The 20000-nt window shown below is 36.2% G+C and overlaps 1 protein-coding gene across 2 annotated transcripts in view; it reads right to left on the reverse strand.

Moving 5' to 3' along the window:
* Positions 1–20000, reverse strand: part of LOC118767195 (cadherin-23-like) — an 88812-nt gene that overhangs the window by 13405 nt on the left and 55407 nt on the right. For both annotated transcript variants that reach the window (XR_005003099.1, XM_036511399.1), the window contains exons 2-16: positions 18995–19056; positions 17087–17207; positions 14901–14948; positions 13343–13461; positions 12778–12825; positions 11621–11719; positions 10145–10252; positions 7749–7865; positions 5772–5879; positions 5094–5196; positions 4466–4578; positions 3084–3260; positions 2022–2156; positions 1162–1311; positions 12–214 (exon numbers count right to left, since the gene is read on the reverse strand). Coding sequence is in view for 1 of the 2 variants with exons in the window: in XM_036511399.1 (XP_036367292.1) it covers positions 12–214; positions 1162–1311; positions 2022–2156; positions 3084–3260; positions 4466–4578; positions 5094–5196; positions 5772–5879; positions 7749–7865; positions 10145–10252; positions 11621–11719; positions 12778–12825; positions 13343–13461; positions 14901–14948; positions 17087–17162 (1604 nt within the window). In the remaining variant the exon portion in view is untranslated. The remainder of the gene's footprint in view (positions 1–11; positions 215–1161; positions 1312–2021; positions 2157–3083; positions 3261–4465; positions 4579–5093; positions 5197–5771; positions 5880–7748; positions 7866–10144; positions 10253–11620; positions 11720–12777; positions 12826–13342; positions 13462–14900; positions 14949–17086; positions 17208–18994; positions 19057–20000) is intronic.

Here is a 20000-nt window from a genome sequence, read left to right on the forward strand (position 1 = left end):
AATTTGCTAACCTTCTTGAAAGTTCTCTGGGTGAGTCGCAGGCTTGGAGGAAGAACCTGTACGAAGTGGCAGGTTTTAGAAAACTATTTGCTGTAATAACTCCAGTGTTTTCCTCAATATCGATGGGGGCTGGTTGTTTACCCCACTCAACGATGTTTGTTAAGCCATATTTAAGGATGGCATTGAGTCCTACATCACGATCAGAAGCATTTACCTTTGAAAGAAAATGTAAACCATTATACGCATTACTTTAATTAAATTACTTAAGAACTAATGTAATTAAAATTTTCTAAAGTAGCCCTTTATCCTCTTGAAGTCAGTAAAATAAATACCAGTTATATACTAGGGGCAATATAACTAACTTTCCCTTTCCTTCTACGTGTATGCAGTATATATTATGTATATACACAGAAGCAATGACAAATGACTGAGACTTTGGCATTATGCCATGTTTGAGAAGAAGATCCATCAAGCCAAGCAAAATTCAGTCATGACAGATATTGGCATCATGCAAGGCAGTGAGCTGGCAGAATCATTAGCATGCTGGGCGAAATGCTTGGCAGTATTTTGTCTGTCTTCATGTTCTGAGTTCAAATTCTGCCGAGGTCGACTTTGCCTTTCATCCTTTCGAGGTTGATAAATTAAGTACCAGTTATGCACTGGGGTCGATGTAATCGAATTAATCCCTTTACCTGTCCTTGCTTGTCCCCTCTATGTTTAACCTCTTGTGGGCAATAAAGAAATAAGCAATGTTAGCACGCCAGCTTAGCGGTATTTTATCTGTCTTTAAGTTCTGAGTTCAAATTCTGCCAAGGTCAACTTTGCCTTTCATCCTTTCGGGGTCGATAAATTAAGTACCAATTAAGTACTGGACTCGATTTAATTGACTAGCCTTGCCTCCCCCAAAATTTCAGGCTTTGTGCCTTGAGTAGAAAAGCTATTGGTGTCATGCAAGTGGCATGTAATAGCACCCATTACACTCTCAGAGTGGTTGGTATTTGGAAGGGCATCCAGCCGTAGAAACCATACCAAATCAGACTGGAGCCTGGTGCAGCCTTCCAGCTTGCCAACCCTGGTCAAACCATCCAACACATTCCAGCATGGACAATGGACGTTAAATGTATGTGTGTGTGTGTGTGTGTGTGTGCATAATTTTCTTACCGTTCCGATGAAAGTTCCATTCGTCAGTTCTGTAGCAAACAGAAGGAATCCTTGCTGACTAAACATTGGCCAGTTATCGTTGACGTCCAAAAGGGTGATTGTGAGGTAACAGGATTTGCTTTTCTGTCCACTTCTTTCAACAGCAAACACCTGAAGAAAAAAATGGTAGTTTAAATATATGAGAAGTGGACAATGGAGCACAATGCCTTTCCGTCTGATTCATGCCAGCATGGAACATGGACCTTAACCCATTAGTGCCCATGGTCCTTTTTTTAGGACCAGAAGGATAATCCATCATATTTCTACAACACCTGTATTTTTCTGAGATACCTTTAATTACTGTCTTTCAGATATTGTAATAAAATTTTTTTTGTGCCGGTGGCACATGAACAAAGCATTTGAGCAAAGTCGTTGGCAGTGCCACAGGACTGGCCCTCGTGCCGGTGGCACGTAAAAGCACCCACTACACTCTCAGAGCGGTTGGCTTTAGGAAGGGTACCCAGCCGTAGAAACTCTGCCAGATCAGATTGGAGCCTGGTGCAGACATCTGGTTCGCCAGTCCTCAGTCAAAATCGTCCAACCCATGCTAGCAGTGAAAGCGGACGTTAAATGATAATGATGATGATGATTTAATATCAGATAAAGTTGTAGAAAAAAAAATTTTTGGTAATAAATTAAAAATAATTTGGGCACTAATGGATTAAATGATGACGATGATGATGATGGTGATGATGATGGTGGTGGTGGTGGTGGTGGTGGTGGTGGTAGTGATTTTGCTGGTGATGGTGGTGGTGGTGGTGATGGTGGCGGTAGCGCAGCAGTGATGATGATGATGGTGATGGTGATGGTTTTCAACTTACACTAATCACCAGTGTTGGGTGGGTTTCTCGGTCCAAAATACGTGAATTCTTCACAGTTAGTTCTCCCGTGGAACCGTTCACTTGAAATGCATCATATTTGTCTTTTAGTTGATACTGGAAGATGTTGAATGGAACCTGAAAAGAAACAGAAAAGCAACAACATTGATTTCTTAACTGTGGACAATAAACATTAATGCTTAAAACCCCTAAAATGGTCCGGTGGTTCATGAAAGAGCACGAATGGTTTTAGTGAAGATAATCCCAGGTGATGTTCTGATGCTGATTCAACAAGAGTTTGAGTCTCTGCAATGAATCAAATTCTTAGGAAAGAAATGTTAATTAACGAAGCATAAGCAATTAATTGGACCAGAATGACTGACAGGGTCTCACTGGCATTATAAGCATTTATGTCAATAAAGAGTGTGGAAGCACAATGGCCCAGTGGTTAGGCAGTTGACTCATGGTTGTAGGATTGCAGTTTCGATTCCCAGACTGGGCGTTGTGAGTGTTTATTGAGCGAAAACACCTAAAGCTCCACTAGGCTCCGGCAGGGGATGGTGGTGATCCCTGCTGTACGCTTTCGCCACAACTTTCTCTCACTCTTTCTTCTGTTGGCCTCCTCACTTAGCCAGCGGGTGGTGTCATCTGAAGGCTAAAACAATGTGAAGCACATTGTGACCAGCGATGTGTAGCAATATCTGATAGCCTGGTCGGTCACGGTGATCATGGTGATATCAATAAAGTGTATTTTGGACATTGACAAGAGGTTTATTGGCTTTAAGAACCACCAAACTTTTACTAAACCAAACCAGAAATCTTTAATAACCATATCTTACTTTCATTAAACTCTGACATTAATTATAGCACACCTGATTCTTTAGTGAATCTCTCTGAGTACCATATACTCTGATAGAATCATTTCAAGGGTCAATAATCTTTAGCTCACCCCAGTATATCTGATTCCCCAGCAATCAGCCAGAAGATTCCTTTTCAGTTTAAATCTCAAATATCTGAAACCATTCAACTAAAAACCAGCATGAAGTAAGAAATGTAGCTTATTACCTTATCAGCATCTGTTGCATGGAATCGGTAGATGAAGAAGCCTTTTGGAAGATTTTCTAAAACCTCTACAGACTGAAAGTAAGAACCAAACTTTGGTAGGTTGTCATTAATATCAAGAACTGTGATGTGGGCCACAGCTATGGCTGTCTTCGTGTAAGGAGCATCAGTTTGATAGGCCTGGAAAAAAACGGAATTATTTCATATTTCCATCAAAGTTTCTTTATGTCTTGTTTATAGATTTAAATTCTCCTACGAATTGCTGTCATTAACCATTTCACCTTCAATGCCTATGCCATCTTAACTTAAGCTAATTGTGTGATGTGCTCATGTGATGGTCATTTGATGGTCATATGATGGTCATGTGGTGGTAGTGCATTGTGGTAGAGTAAAGGCGGGTGATGGTATGATTTTGGTAGCAAGACTACAAGTGTTATATTGGTAAGGTTATTTAACAGTTATTTTCGAAATGGAAGAAGACTAAAGCAAATCCTAGAGATATTTAAAGGTACCATGGTTCTTAAACCTGGGATATGATTCCATTTGGGAATGTTTACCGTTTACTTGACTTCTGGAAAACTACCATATTTAATTAACAGTAAATTTCTTGCATTAATATAATTCAACAGAGGACATTGTAGCGAAACACATCCTCTCTCTTTCTCTCTGAGATGTACAATACAAATAACGTTGTGACAGATAGCAGCCATCATTCGGCTGCTTAGGACCAGTTGTGTCCGCTGCTCCGATTGGTTGGCTTACACATTGGCGTGAAATAATGCAAGAGATAAAACTGTACCAAAACCTACCAATCAGGGCAGCAGACACAACTGGTCCTAAGCAGCCGAAGGATGGCTGCTATCTGCCACGATGTTATTTGTATTTATATCTCAGAGAGAGAGGATGTGTTTCATTACAACATATTGGAATACAACATTGACAGTACTTGACTTAAACTTATTTCATTGACCTTAGAAGCAAAGTCAACCAAGACAGCATTAAAAATCAGAATGTATGGTACGTGACTAAAGACCACAAGTCATTTTGTATGGTACCTTCATGAATCTGCCAATTAATGGCCCTGGTAAATATTCTTCACCTTAATATCAAACCATTGTTTAATAGGTAAAGGAGGTGCCAATTCAAGACAAGACACTTGAGTTTCAACATGGTTATTCTTGGTTCTAATACTATGTTAGTAAACAACAATAAATAAGAAATATTTTTTGTTACTTTACTCAATTATTTATTACAAGATTTCAATAAAAAGTAAGAATTACTTCTGAGGAATTCAAAGAAGCAATCGTGTACGAAATCATGCAAATTCTTATTTGAAATAATGCAACTGAGTTCTGTTGAAGTGTGATAAGAAAATGGTAAAGTACCTCAATATAAATAGTATAAGAATCTTTAGTTTCTCTGTTTAATATTTGGCGAAGAATGATGGAGCCAGTTCTGTTATCAACATCAAAGGCATCTGATGCCATAGCTTTGGTACCTGTAAAGGTAAAAACATAATGTTAAGAAAACAGAATAATTTATTTGTTATTAGTCTGAGGTTTGACCCTCCATTGACTTTACAGACATTTGTAGAAGGAAATAAATAATCTAAATAAATATTTAGATTAATTCTGTTGTGTCTGGGGAGAGTCATTTTCTTTTTGTTCCTTATAATGTAACACACTCACTGGTAAAATTCCCACTTATTTCTTACTTTTACTTTCCTAAAATTTACGTTGCGTCTTGCTGTAAATAACGGACAGAATCAAGACACATTGAAAAGGTTGCAAAACGCAACGAAAATTTTAAGAAAATAAAAATAAGAAAAAAGTGGAAATTTTACCGGTGAGTGAACCTAGGTTCAAAATTTCCTCAAGACACCTGATGAAGCCTGGAGAGGTATATCAGCCGAAACGTTGTGTTAACAACAAACAAGACGAGGACAAATATCCGTCAAATGTAAATAATGTAAATAATTCCCTATAATGTTCAATTTGAAGAATATCCACCAACCTTTATGCATTCTGTAGTTGATGGTTTGGTTAATGCTTCTGTCCCCGTCATATGCCAGGATAGGTGGCGCTGAAGTAAGGGTTGTGTTTATTAAATTTACAGCCTGGAAATGAAGCAAATTCATGGATTATAACGAATTTTAATAAACGACAATAATTTATAATTTGTTAAAAAGGTAATATTTATCCTGCTTAAAAGTGGATGTTGAATTGGAAATATGTTGCTATGACATCCACAATGAGGTTAATGATTGATCGTCACATATTGATCAAACATAGATGAAGTTTTTCTTTTCATTTATCAATCAACAGAGAAATTGTAAGTAAAAAAAACCATACGTTGTATAATAAAAGATAAAACAATTAAAATACATGCATTTTTGTTTTGTTATTTCTTTCATTTAACCCCCCATCACCATCATTTCTTATTCTGAGACATTACAAAAGAATCTACGGAGAAGCTATTTCCTCAGTCATCTCAACCAATTCTTTGCAGAATCTCAGAATATGATAATATTTTATTCAAAATATGGAATTTATGCAACAGTTTTGGTTTCATTATAACCATTCCCCATGGAAGAGTTCTTTACTGCCATTCCACAAGAAATGGTAAACACCCCCACCCACACACGATTATTTAATATTGAGTTTGAAATAAAATGACCAAACTATTACAAACCTCTTCTTCTACTGAAGCGTAATAATGAAGAAATGCGAAAACTGGTGGCTTTGTGTCTTCATCTTTTACAGCAATGGTTAGCAGAACAAACACAAGATTTTCACCATTCTACAAAATAATGGAACATTATTAAAATAGGTTCAACAACACATTTATTATTAACACCGTAAGATATTCCCCTCCTCTTCCTCCACTTCTTCCTACTTATCATCATTATCATCATCATCATCATCAACTATGAGCATAAATAGAAGTGATGATGGCAACGCATACACATACATTCATACATACATATATGATATAGTTAATTTTTTTTAGGAAAGATATAGACCACATAGAAGTGCTCAAGTCAAGCCTGAGACATTAGGCAAGTACAATATATAGGGGGAGAATTCACGAAAAAACATGAAAACAGGTGGTGTAGAAGACAAACAGATGTATTAGTATAATGCTCGATATATATATATATATATATGTGTGTGTGTGTATATACAGTGATGGAGTGGCCAGGTTGCCAGCTTGCCTGATGGTAAGTAGGCCCCTGAGCTGTTAGATTCCATATATGGGGCCCATATTAGTATCTAAGAGGCCCATCCCCTCAAGTTTGAGAAATTTTTATTCCCTCCTGAAAGAATGCATTAATTATTTCAGTCTGGTTGTGTTTGTAGACTGTTAAAAAGATACTTAAAAAAAACCCAAATTAAACAAAATCATTGTAGTTGCGGATGGGCCCCCTTAGTCTTCTGGCAACCAATAATTTTAGACCCAGTCCGCCACTATGTGTGTGTGTGTGTGTGTGTGTGTATATATATATATAAAAAAGCAAAGTAGCCTGTTATAAAATCTCAATGAGATGAGAGTAGTAACTATAGTAACAAGTAAAGTTAGTCACCGCATCAATATAGCTGTTTGATGTTACTACTGTTTTAACCCCAGGCAGATCTTCTGCCAGTTGGTCATAGGTGCAGTCTGCACCCTGTATGTACTGGTCTCTTTGTTTTCTACATATTGCGAGATGGAGCAGACTCTTGCCATCTCTTTAGTCATCGGGTGTTTGCAACTGAAGATGGGTAGAAATAGCCCCAAAACTGAGTCAGTCTCATGATCCCATTATCTACTGGAGGATGATAGGGGTTTGCTCCCCTACTTGTAATATATACACGGTGCAGGCTGTATCTATAACCAGCAGGCGGAAGATCTGCCTGGGTAAAAACAGTAGCAACATCAGACAGCTATATTGATGCGATTAACTTTAGTTATATATATAAAGAATAAAATATGACATCACTGACAGCTGTTTCGATTCACTACCTCTGAAGAGATTCATCTTATGATGATTTTAATTTTATAAATTAATTATCGAAAGATTCCTGAATTGAAACAGCTGTCAGAGACGTTGTCATATTTTATAATTAATAAATAATTTTATTAATTACCTCTCCATTTTCTCCTTATTCTTTAAATATATAAATATATGAACTACGGTTTATATGGTTACCTTATAGTTGAACTTTCTGTGGATTGGTAATTAACCAGTATTTTCATTAGATTTTATGATCCCTTAATGAGGTTTATTACATTTACTTGATTATATATAGAGCAAAGTGTGGCAGAATGTGAATTATTGGGGAGAGAACACAAATCACACTCTACAAATGACCATGATATCTGGGATTATAAAAATCTGCAAGACCTTCTTGAGGTCTAAAAGATGATAAACAAAAAAAGCTTTCCTTCACAATCTTGGCCAGTGAAAATTTACTCTAAATTAGAAACAGAATGATAACATACATACACACACACACAGATACATACATATGTACATGTGTACATATGTACATACATACATGCATGCATTGATATATATGCACATACATACACACATAGAAAGTGAGAGGTAGAAGGAGAGAGGGAGAAAGAGAAAGAGAGAGGAAGGAGAGAGAGAGAGAGAAAGAGCAGAGAAATGTGTTGTCTTACCAAAGCTGATATATTGAGTTGATAAATATTTCTGATGTCGTAATCCAATTTCTTCTTCAACAGAATGATTCCTTTCTGAGGGTCCCCCATCACAAAGGTGTCGTTATAGGAATTCATCTGGAGAATGAAACAGATCAGGAAAATCAGTGTGTTATTAAGTTATTGAATGTATGCGTGTATGCATGTGTGTGTACATGTGTGTGTGTATGTGTGTCTGTGCAGATCATCATCAACCTCATCGTCATCATCATCATCATTGTTTTGATGCCCACTTTTCCGTGCCTAGATGGCTCCCAAGGAGTTTGTTGAGGAAGCTTCTCTACAACCGGATGCTCTTCCGGTTGCCAACTCTCGTCTGTTTCCTTTTAAGGTAATATTTCCCCATCCATGGCCAGACATGTTTTTGCAGAAAACTGGAAATGAATGTCAGCGACACACATTTACAACTGTCTCATGATATTGAGACATGGGAACACAAACATACACGCATTCACACTCATGTGCATCTGCACATGCACACACACACACATACATATGTGTACATATATATGTATATATAGGTATATATACATACATACACACACATGTAGACATACACACATGTGCACAAACACAAATATATATACATACATAAAAACAGCTGGCCCCTTTCAATTTTTGTCCTCCAAATCCAGTCACAAGGCTTTAATAACCCCAGAATTATTATTGAAAATACTTGCTCAAGGTATCCCACAGTGGGACTGAACTTGGAATCATGTGGTTTGGAAGTAAACTTCTCAACTCCAAAGCCACACCTGCATTTATATATATATATATATATACATATACATACATACAAACATATAGATGTGTGTGTGTGTCTAATACACACACACACATACAAGAATGGAAACAGTTTTCTGTCTTCATTAAGTTTTGCGATACTTAATGATGCTGTAATATTTTTATTTCAAAAGGGTCAGCCTCGTCACACTTTGTGTCATGCTGAATCTCCCTGAGAACTACGTTAGGGGAACATATGTCTGTGGAGTGCTCAGCCACCTGCACGTTAATTCCACAAGCAAGCTGTTCTGTTGATCGGATCAGCTGGGACCCTCATCGTCGTAACCAACGAAGTGCTCCTTCAATATTTCTATCCTTATTTTGCCAGGTGGTGGCCAGACTTGGCTAGCCGCACCAATTGCTTCTGCGCAATTGCTTTTGTGCAACAATAAAAAGAATGAACAGCAGTAAGAATGGTAAACAGGGGAACAAGTAGAGATTTCTCATCCAACCCACTGTTGGTATCTTGTACCGGCAAAAGTTATATAAACACAGCAGGGCCAGAAATTAGGACAGCAATTAGTTAATTAATTAATTAATGGTTCTACAGTCACAGCTGGGTGGATTGATTGGGTGTTGTTATACCAAAATTCTTGTAAAGCTTATATTCCTCAGAACGTCTTGGTCATGTCCTTGGTGAAGTTAATGAAATATTGCGTAGTTGTAAACGAAGTGAAGGAGAGAGATTACAGAATATTTTCTTAACGAGCAAGAAAACAATTAATCCATGAACATCTGTATGGAAAAACAGATTCCAATTGACTTTATTATCCTGCAGAGAAGCTTAAAAAACTCAACAAACCAATGAACACCTCTGAAGGTAAAGTAAACAACCTGTCTCTAATTAAAATACAGAGGTAATAAGAATAATTAACGAACGCAACACTGCCATCGTTAAATTATCCATAACGTTTTCATAGAAGTTAAATAAACAGAATATGGGAGAGAACCAACCATCTGGTCACCTTTGACCTCTGATCTCTGACCTATGATCTCTGTAACCTCTGACAGCAGTCTGATTCTAAAAGAATCAAATATTCTTACTGCAGTGAAGAATTATCAGCCGTGTGTATTGATAGTTTGTTAAATAAACTAATTCTTTGACCTTCCTTACATTCCTGTATGAATAACACACACACACACACACACACAACTCAATTAGATAAACTCCTTCTTATTTAACTAAACCAAATGTATTTATAATATAGATTTGTACCATTAATTATTCATTAGTTAATTGTTAATAATGACCAAGAAACATAGTAAAGTTTGACCATTTTATGGCTGACCACTCCACTCCCCAATTTGGTTCACTTTTTACCCTTCCTTTCCAACAAAATCATGGTCACAGAAACGTCATGTCTCTCACAATGCCATCCATCTTTTAATATCCCAGACATTTCATATAATTCTTCCTTGCCAAGTTCTTGACACCTTCTTTCTCTGCAGTCTTCACATCTTGGTCTGCAACCATGAAGAATTGTATTTCTTTTTTATAATTCCCACAAGACTTATTGCAGCAATAATGTCTGGTGTGTGTGTGTGTGTGTGTGTGTGTGTGTGTGTTGACTCACCTTAATGGTGTAAACTGTAGAATTATTCCAGCCACTTCTTGTATTGTTATCAAAAGATTCTGTGACAAAACTAGACAGATTTACGACAGAAGAATTGACCGATGTTGTCTAAAATTTAAGAAAACATAATTCTTTATCAGAAAAACCACACACAAAAAAAGAAAATGATTTTGAAATGTTTTCAATAATATGAAAGCAAAACACATTCATAAAAATATAAATATACTCAAAGATACGTTCCTAAACATGTATTCACCAATAAAAATGTATGTTAGATCTGCATCACTAGTCTCATACCACAGGTTTCATACAATCCGTATGCTATGTGTGTCAGATAAACTTCAGTAAATATTGTGACAGACACTGGAATGTCATGAAAACAATAAATATGAGACCTTGCCGTGATATTTACAATAGATTCAGGAGAAACATATTGGCCCAGCAGACTGTGGATCTACAAGTTATGGCCTGACACACTGTGAACCTACATGTTATGGCCTTATAGACAATGGACTACAGTTTATAGCCCTCCAGACAGTGGATCTACAGGTTAAGAACTCAGTGTCTACACTGTAGCCTTAACCCTTTAGTGTTTAAACTGGCCATATCCAGCCAAAAGTATTCTGCCTGTTTTATGTTCAAACTGGCCAGATCTGGTCTCTTACACCAACCCTACAATATCGTTTTAAAAATTAACAGCTACCTCATCAAAATCTCATAGCTACAAGATAAAGCATGATTAGTTCAAAACAATTTGGATAAAAAAGGATTAATTTTGGCAGAATAATGCAAACACTAAGGGTTAAAGACTATGATTTTGCAGTTTATGCATACACAGGTTATGTTTTAACAGGTTATGCTACTAAAGCTTAAACTCTACAAATTATGACTCTATAGGTTATGACCCCAAAAGTTATGACTGTAAAAGCTCTGAACCTATGTAAAAGTTATGAATCTACAAGCTACGACTGTAAGACCTTTTAGATTTGATGTAAGTTGTCACTTTATAGGTTACTACCTTCCAATTTAGGGATCTATAAGCTGTGATTCTAGAGATTATGACCTTGCAGACTTGGCTGTGAGATAGATTATGAAACTACAAAATCAGGTCCTACGGATTAAGGCTCTTGGGCTTTAATCATACATGCCATGACTTCAGAGTTTATGACCCCACACATATCATGGTTCTTACATGTTATAATCCTAAAGAGCTGTGGTTTTCGGCTGAGGCGTTGCAATAACCTAGTATGTCATAGAAAGTACTTAGAGATATCATCAGGTTTTTATGATTAAGCAAAATATAGGACCAAAAAAAATCATTGATGAGAGTGTCATATATACTAATCATAGGGAAAAGATATGTTTACAAGGGCCAGGGTGATTTGGGAGGGACAGAGTATGTCACTACTAGTTATTAATTAAGATTCATAAATATAGGGAAATTTGGGGGGATTTCGGAGAACAAATGGTATTTACCTCTGGTATATCTACTGACAAGCTTTTGACTGTGTATGAAGTGGCATCAACAACATCAGGAGAGGAAGCAGTTATGGTAAAGTCCTTTTTCACTTTTATCTGGTAAAAGGGAGAAGGAAAGGTTATACGTTGAAAGATTAGTCACCAATATACACATGCACAAATGTATCATATACATACATAAAAAACATCATTACACGCACATATATAAGTGGGTGTGTATATACATGCATACATATATATATTCTTTTATTTTCTTATTTGTTTTAATCATTTGACTGCAACCATGCACAAGGCTTTAGTCAGCCTGAGGCTATAGTAGAAGACACTTGTCCAAGGTGCCACGCAGTGGGACTGAACCCAGAACCATGTGGTTGGTAAGCAAGCTACGTACCACATAGCCACTCCTGCACCTATATATATATAAATGAAGTATATATAGGAAAAATTGTAAGTGTTGACGATCTTTAATTCATAATCCGGGTTGGTATAGATCCAATATAAATTCTACAAATTGTCTCAGAGTCTAATTAATTCCAAAGACAAAAATGAAAAACTCTTCATGAAATAAAAATAAGATTCTTTGTCAGGAATTACATATTGGTATACATATTTACGACCAACAAAAATGTAAGTATGCATATATATTTGTAATGAAAAAAAAACTGGAAATGGACTGAGAGTGTATAAGATTTATTTATATGTGTATTAATACACTTAACCGGTTTCGCATTTGTATAATTTTCAAAACGGTAAGATTTAAAGGATGTGGAGCTGTGTCAATGCACGTACATATATACATACACATACACACATAAAAACATACATACATGCACACGTGCACATAAACACACATACATCCATTGAGTGCATACACATACATATAGACATGTACACATGGGTGTATACACATAGATAAGTTTAAACAGAGATCCATTCATGTAATAACATCCATGTCTGTATACATATGTACATGGGCAAAAATATTCATACATGTTTGCATACATATACTGTACATGTATCTACACATACACACCCATGTGTGATGATGATGGACAGTATTCCCTGGGAGGTTCTGAGTCTGAATGAAACCACAATATTTATGAAATAGGCAAAAAGAAAACAAAAAAGAGAAAGGGGACAAAAATGAGACTTACTTTGTTATTTGTAGTACAAGTGAGTCTTAGTTTAAATCTTTTGGTCGGCTGCAAAGAGGAAAATAAAAATAAGCCAAAAATATTACTGGTATGTCTATTCTCTAGACTTTGTAATATATCTCAAATGTTATTGGGTCCAGTAAATGACTAAAGGTTTATGACTATTGGAAAATGATTAACTTGAATAGTCCAGTCATCTCAGCTGATAAAACATGCTACGTGTCTATGATTAAGGTTTCTAAGGATTCATGATTCTAAGCAGGTTGCCATAAACAGGAAGAATACACAACAAGGGCTCTTGACATGAAGGAACTTAGTCCACCTGTCTGTAAATATCTGTAGTATTTAGTGATAGTATGGCATGGCATGGTACTTTTTCAGCATTGCATGCAGTGGGAGCATCATAAAATTTACGTGAGTTTGAGGATGACTGATCTTATGAACTTAGTCTGAAGTAATAATCTTCTTGTCAGATCAACCAATTCTAATTACTCCAGTTGAACCCTACCATGACCACAACCAATTAACCTTTGACCAATATATAATCGTTAACAACCCTACTTACCTGAGAGTTCACCTGAATCCTGTGACGACAGAATAGTTTATTGTCCAACACATAAAACTCATTCGGTCCTTCAAGGATTGAAACGTGGCTGTCACTTGGGAAAGTAAAAATCTTTGAATCTGTAAAATATTGAAACAGAATTTTTCAAAACTGTTCTGAGTGTTGAATAAAATGTTATTATTATTGTGTATATATATATATATTATATATATATATATATATATATATGTGTGTGTGTATTTGTGTGCATATGCTTGTTTGAAAATTCTTGAATGCATATGTGTGTGAGCATATACATACATACATGTGTGTATGTGTGAATGGATATTTGTTTATTGTTTATTTGTATATATTAAGTAATACGTGCAGCATATTTAGTATATTAATATTATTATTATATTTTTAAAGTTAATTATAACCTCTGGTGAGGCCAATGGTTCTTTTAACATATAAAATATTATGTTTTTTTTAAATGCCTACAATCCTAGTATGTTGACATCTGTAGGCAATGAAAATTAGATTCACTTTTGACCACAGGCTGAAACAGCTGTAAGAAGTAATTTCTGGATTTCAATAATTCATAATATGACTATTAAAATCTGTATTTGTATTATTATCTTATCTATTGATTTATATAATATTTTTATATGCTTTTGATGTTCTCATTTGTAAAATGAATAAATAATCTAACATTATAATATCCGTAAGTTGATGAACAAACTAAATTTGTTTCTCCATTTTCTTATTTGTATTATATATATATATATATATATATATGGAGGCGCAATGGCAGTGGACTCACGGTCATGGGATTGCAGTTTTGATTCCCAGACTGGGCGTTGTGAGTGTTTATTGAGTGGAAACACCTAAATCTGCATGAGACTCTGGCATGGGGTGGTGGCGAACCCTGCTGTACGCTTTCACCACAACTTTCTCTCACTCTTTCTTCCTGTTTCTGTTGTACCTGTATTTTCAAAGGGGCCACTCTTGTCACACTCTGTGTCACGTTGAATCTCCCCAAGAATTACAAGATGACCAAGTGTTCACACGTGCTATTTGGGATGGTTTCTACAGAAGGATGCACCGCCCCCTATCATCAGCCATATCATAAAGCGCATTTTGTTGTAGCCTCAGAGATTAAATAATCTTTAACAAGAGGGGACTAGATGTGCACACACCCACACACTTACACTTATAACTATACACACATACATACATATGTAGGTACATACATTCATACATACATATAATTACACAAACGTTTGTGTATGTACTTATGTAGGGCTGTAAAGAGCTGTTATGCAATTTGTTATTTTTACTTTTCTTGTTATCTTAAAATATATTTCAAAGTTGGGTTTTTACAAGAGAAATGTATTTTGTTCTTAGCTAGAAACAGCCCCGCCCACAAAAAAAAAAAAAAAAGTGAGTTATTAAATATTTTTCAGCCTCTAAAATATATAAATGGTTTGCAGATATGAAAATGCTTAAAACACAATTATAATTAAGATTGCTTATAAAATTGTGATGTAATTAAAATTTCTGTGAAATAGCTACATACCAGGTGCCAAGGTCTCTTTGATGTGAACAGAAGACTGGAATGTACAATCTAAAAATAAAAATTAAGCAAAATAAAACTAGTATTTAATGAAACATATAAATGTCCATCAATTTGACAGTAATTATACAGTAATAATGAATAATATAATAACATACATTTTTACCTGGTATGTCGTTAATAAATAACGAGAGAGCATTGAGACTATCCGAGAGAATGCAATCTATTGTTTTAAGGTATTCCTTGTATAATATACGTTTATTCTCCCTCCTCCACCCCACCCCCACCTTTATTGGCTCTCTATTTGTGGTGGCCACTTCTGTTCAGGAAACTCTGGTTTTGGGAAGTATTGGGTTGTCCGGAAAGTTCTTGCCGATTTATAGTAGCTTACTTTTCAACTTAGTTTAGAACATGGTTGAGTCCATAAAATAGGATTTGACTACACCTCCATTTAGAGCACAATTTAAGCTATCTTTTCATGGAGGAAGGTTTATGTTCCTATAACCTGTGTTAATTTTGTAACCTGGAAGATAAGAAAGTTCATTTTCGGCACTTGATGCTTTTCTTTTTCCGTAAAAGGTAAAATGCCTCACAAGCAACCAAAGACCTGAATAAGACCTATTCTGCAGAGACCTGAATAGTCTTAATGGTAAAAATTTCAATTCTTTGGAATACATAAAAAGATAATTTGATGAATTCTTTGCCATGAAACCCCCTCAATTCTGGGAAGAGGGTATTTTCAAGTTAAAGGAAAGATGGAGACGCATTGTGCAACAAAATGTTTCATATTTGGTTGATTAAAAATGTAATGGCAAGTATTTATTGACCTTTTTCTTTCCTTTAAAAATCGGCATGAACTTTCCAGACAACCCAATAATTAGACATTCTGGTGTCTCAGTTTGCAGACCAGCAGTGGTCAGTTGTCTTTGGTTTCATTTTCACACTGATTCATTTTTATTTAGTCTGGCCACATACTGACCACGTAATAGGTTTGCTTCATCCTTTTTCTTTCGTTTTGTCTGCAGGTTTTGGGGTACTTTCATGTATTATCATTAAGTTTTGAGTTCAAATTCAACTAGGACCAAGTTTACTTTTTATCCTTTAGAGGTCAATGTAATCTCTGTAAAGTTGCTGGCCTTGTGCTCAAATTTGAAGTCATTGTTATTGTTATTGTTGTATCAAGAAAACTCTCAGCTTTATTCTGCTAGGTATGATAGAAAGTGTCAGGTGCCCACAGCCAGCAGTTTAAAGTGACACTTCTTTACTTATCACGCTTCAAGAACACTGCAGTTCTATCTTTACATTCATTCTGCTTGAGTCCAGATCCCATCTTAATATCTGCAGTAAAACAGTGGACCTTGTCCACCAGGGATTATTCAAGCTGGCAGAAACGTTAGCACACTGGACAAAATGCTTAGCTGTATTTCATCTGCTGCTACGTTGTGAGTTCAAATTCTGCCGAGGTCGACTTTGCATTTCATCCTTTTGTGGTCAAGAAATTAAGTACCAGTTATGCACTGGGGTTGATGTAATCGACTTGTCCCCTCCCTACAAATTTCAGGCCTTGTGCCTTTAGTAGAAACTATTATTATTATTATTGCTGTTGTTGTTGTTGTTGTTGTTATTGTTGTTGTTGTTGTTGTTGTTAAGGCAGAGAGCTGGCAGAATTGTTAGTGTGCCAGGCAATATGCTTAGTGGCATCTTGGCTGTTTCTATGTTCTGAGTTCAAGTTCCACCAGAGTCAGATTTGCCTTTTATTCCTCAAGGGACAAATAGAACAACAACAACTCATGTATTGAAATCCACTCATGTTGTCAACACTCCTCCCACTTCCCCTCTTCCCTTTCCACCTCCTCTTTCTCCCTTCCTACAGGGACTGGCCAAAAGTCACCCAACAGTAAATCAAAATTCCATAAATACTTAATATTCAATTTTATTTTATTCATTCCAATTATGAATGTTCATTAATTGAATGCCTTGAGTTAAAATCAGTTTTCTTTTTTCAACATTTGTCTAATTATTAGCAGCGTCTCATATAAAATAATTTCTTGTTTTAATCTGATTTACTGTCAGGTGACTTTTGGCCAACCCTGTATAAGAAACCATTCTGTTGTCTACACTTCTTCTCCTCCAACCCTTCTCTCTCCTCTCTCTGATGCCAGTCCAAAGAACTGTTTCTGTAGACTTACCTTCCAAGGAAAACTTGAATGTCAATAGAATTATAAACAGTAAATAAATTGTTTTAGAAGACAATCTAACATCCATTTCGGTGAGTTATTGTTTGGTCTTCAACCTTCCAGTCTGAGGAATCTGAAAGAGCAAAGAAAACAACCAATAAATATTAGGAATGTCATCATCATCATCATCATTTAATGTCTGTTGTCCATGCTGGCATGGATTGGACGGTTTAACTAAGGTTGGTAAGCTGGAAGGCTGCACCAGACTCTAGTCTGATTTGGCATGGTTTTCTATAACTAGATGCCCTTCCTAATGCCAACCACTCTGAGAGTGTAGTGGGTGCTTTTATGTGTCACCAGTACGTGTGCCATTTGTGTGCCCCTCTTATCTGCCACCTTTGTTACTTTACCTCAGCCACTTTACCTCCACAAGGCCCAACACTTGAAAGGAACTCAGCCACTTTGCCTCTTTGAGGCCCAGTGTTTGAAAGGAATTCAGCCACTTTGCCTCCAGGATGCCCAACACTTGAAAGGAACTCAGCTGCCTTGCCTCCATGAGGCCCAATGCTTGAAAGGTGTTCTTTATGTGCCACCAGCACAAGTGCCATTTAACATGACTGTGATCTCAAGCACAGCATATCACTTGAGTAGTTTAGCTATTGAGCTCAAAAGAAACTGGCCCTTATGAGTCAGTATTACTCAAGAAGGTAACTTTTACTAAATAAAGAATGCTTCAGAAATTTGATAAATAAATGGTGGATTAGCAAAGTCATTAGACTGGAGTTTGTTCCAGCTTTCTACACTTTGAGTTCAAGTTCTGTTGAGGTTAACTTCGCCTTTTTCCCTTCCAAGGTCAATAAATATAATACCAGTTAATTTCTCAGAGAGCAATTCCTTAACAACCAATCCATTTCTCTCTTGGAATCAACTGTGTTGTGCAATGAGAAGGGTTACAGGAAATCAGTCCCTGCACCAGTTTCCCCAGAGGTACCAATGGATTTAGCACAAAGGTAACCACATCTAGAAAAACTGATATGGTTCTGGAAACAAGGACAAGCCAATGCCTGGTAGGGGAATGAAATGGCAATAAAGAAAAGAAGAACTTGATGAATAATAATTCTGATAGCATTTCATAGAAAACCTGTGAAGACTGAACCATTTCAATCACAGACAATTGGTCGACAAAGGATTCTTTGTCATAAGATTTATATGGATGACTCAAGTCTTGTGAGTGAGTTTGGTAGATGGAAACTAGAAGAAGCCTGTCATATATATATATAAATTAGAAAAAAAATACCTTTTATCAATTCAAAATGAACAATTAAATTACACCATCTAGAAAATTACATATAATAAAACTATTAAAATCAAAATAACAATAATATACCGATGATTAAGTAAATTGCAAAATAATAATAAAAACGTTTTCTAGATGGTGTAATTTAATTGTTCATTTTGAATTGATAAAAGGTGGTTTTTTTCTAATTCATATATATATATTATATTTTGTGAAATTTGATTTAGTATTTCTAAATTGAATTTTTCCCTGTAAGTTAAGAATAATATTCCCTCAAATAATAATAATAATTATTATCAGTATATGTATATATATATCTATACACACACATACACACACACACACCACACACACACACATGTACATATATGTGAGTGAGTAACTTCCTGTCTGTGTTTGTCCTCCACCACTGCATGAAAACTGGTGTTGGTGTGTTTATGTCCCTATAACTTAGCAGTTTAGCAAAAGTGACTGACAGAATAAATACTGGGGATCGACTGTCTCGAAGGTGGTGCTCCAGCATGGCCACAGTCTAATGACAGAAACAAATAAATGATAATAAAAAAAAACAAAAGCACAAAGAAAATATTTCCGACAATGCAAAGCCTGTGAATGCGACCTACCCGATTCGTGAACCTCCAATCAAATTGCAGCATTCTGGTCATCTTTTTAAAGCGGGATGTTGCTATATAGACAAAGACAGAAGAAGAAAGATGATGAATGGTTAAAGATTGGAATTTTAATCAGAGGATTAATATAAATCCATTTGTTTAAACAAAACAATGATTGTTAACATCTGACAACGAAATTATTTCCTGTTTACATCGAAAGAAGAAATCTACAAAAAAAAAAACAAAAAAAAAACAAAAAAAAAAAACAGAAAAACCACATTTTTATCATATTTTTGTCTGAAACAGACTCACACGGCACCAAAGGCCCTCCTTCAATTCATTTCTGTTTCCCTTATTATTGTTATTATTATTATTATACCCAACCTTCTTATTTTTAGTATCCTACCCTCTTCTCCGCTTTTTGAAAAAAAAAAAAAAAAGATCCTTCCCCCCCGCCTCCATCACCCCCACCCCCCTGCTCTGTGGAAGAAGTATGAAAAAGTATAACTTAATAGGATTAGAGTGTTTGATGGTCTGTGTAAATTATTACGGGGTGGGGTGGGTCGGGCGGGGGAGTAGGGTAGTGGGAGTAGTGAGGGATGTGGGTGGTGGTGGTGGTGGCGATGGTGGTGGAAAATACGAGTGTAAAAGATGTTGTAGAACCGCGAGGAATGTGGTCGGTTGGTTTTTGTGAATGTGAAGTTTTTGTAATTTGAAAAGCTGACATACTTCTGGGACGAATGATGGGAAAAAAATATTTGGAGGAGGAGGAGGAAGAGGAGGAGGAGACACAATGAGGGTGACGGGGAGAGGAGGAGAGAGGAGAGAGGAGACGTGTCAAACGGTTTAGCTGAAGTATGAAAGGGGTTAAAGGAATTAAGAGAATTAGAGCCGGGTCTTAATGGAGTAAGCAGTGTGTGTGTGTGTGTGTGTGTGATGGAGGGGAGGGACACAGTTAAACAGGAAACTGCTGAAGTTGGTACAGAAAGATTTGGTAACTAGTGAAATGGTTTGTTCT

The sequence above is a fragment of the Octopus sinensis genome, linkage group LG19 (genome assembly GCF_006345805.1).
Source record: "Octopus sinensis linkage group LG19, ASM634580v1, whole genome shotgun sequence".
In the NCBI taxonomy this organism is placed as follows: domain Eukaryota; kingdom Metazoa; phylum Mollusca; class Cephalopoda; order Octopoda; family Octopodidae; genus Octopus; species Octopus sinensis.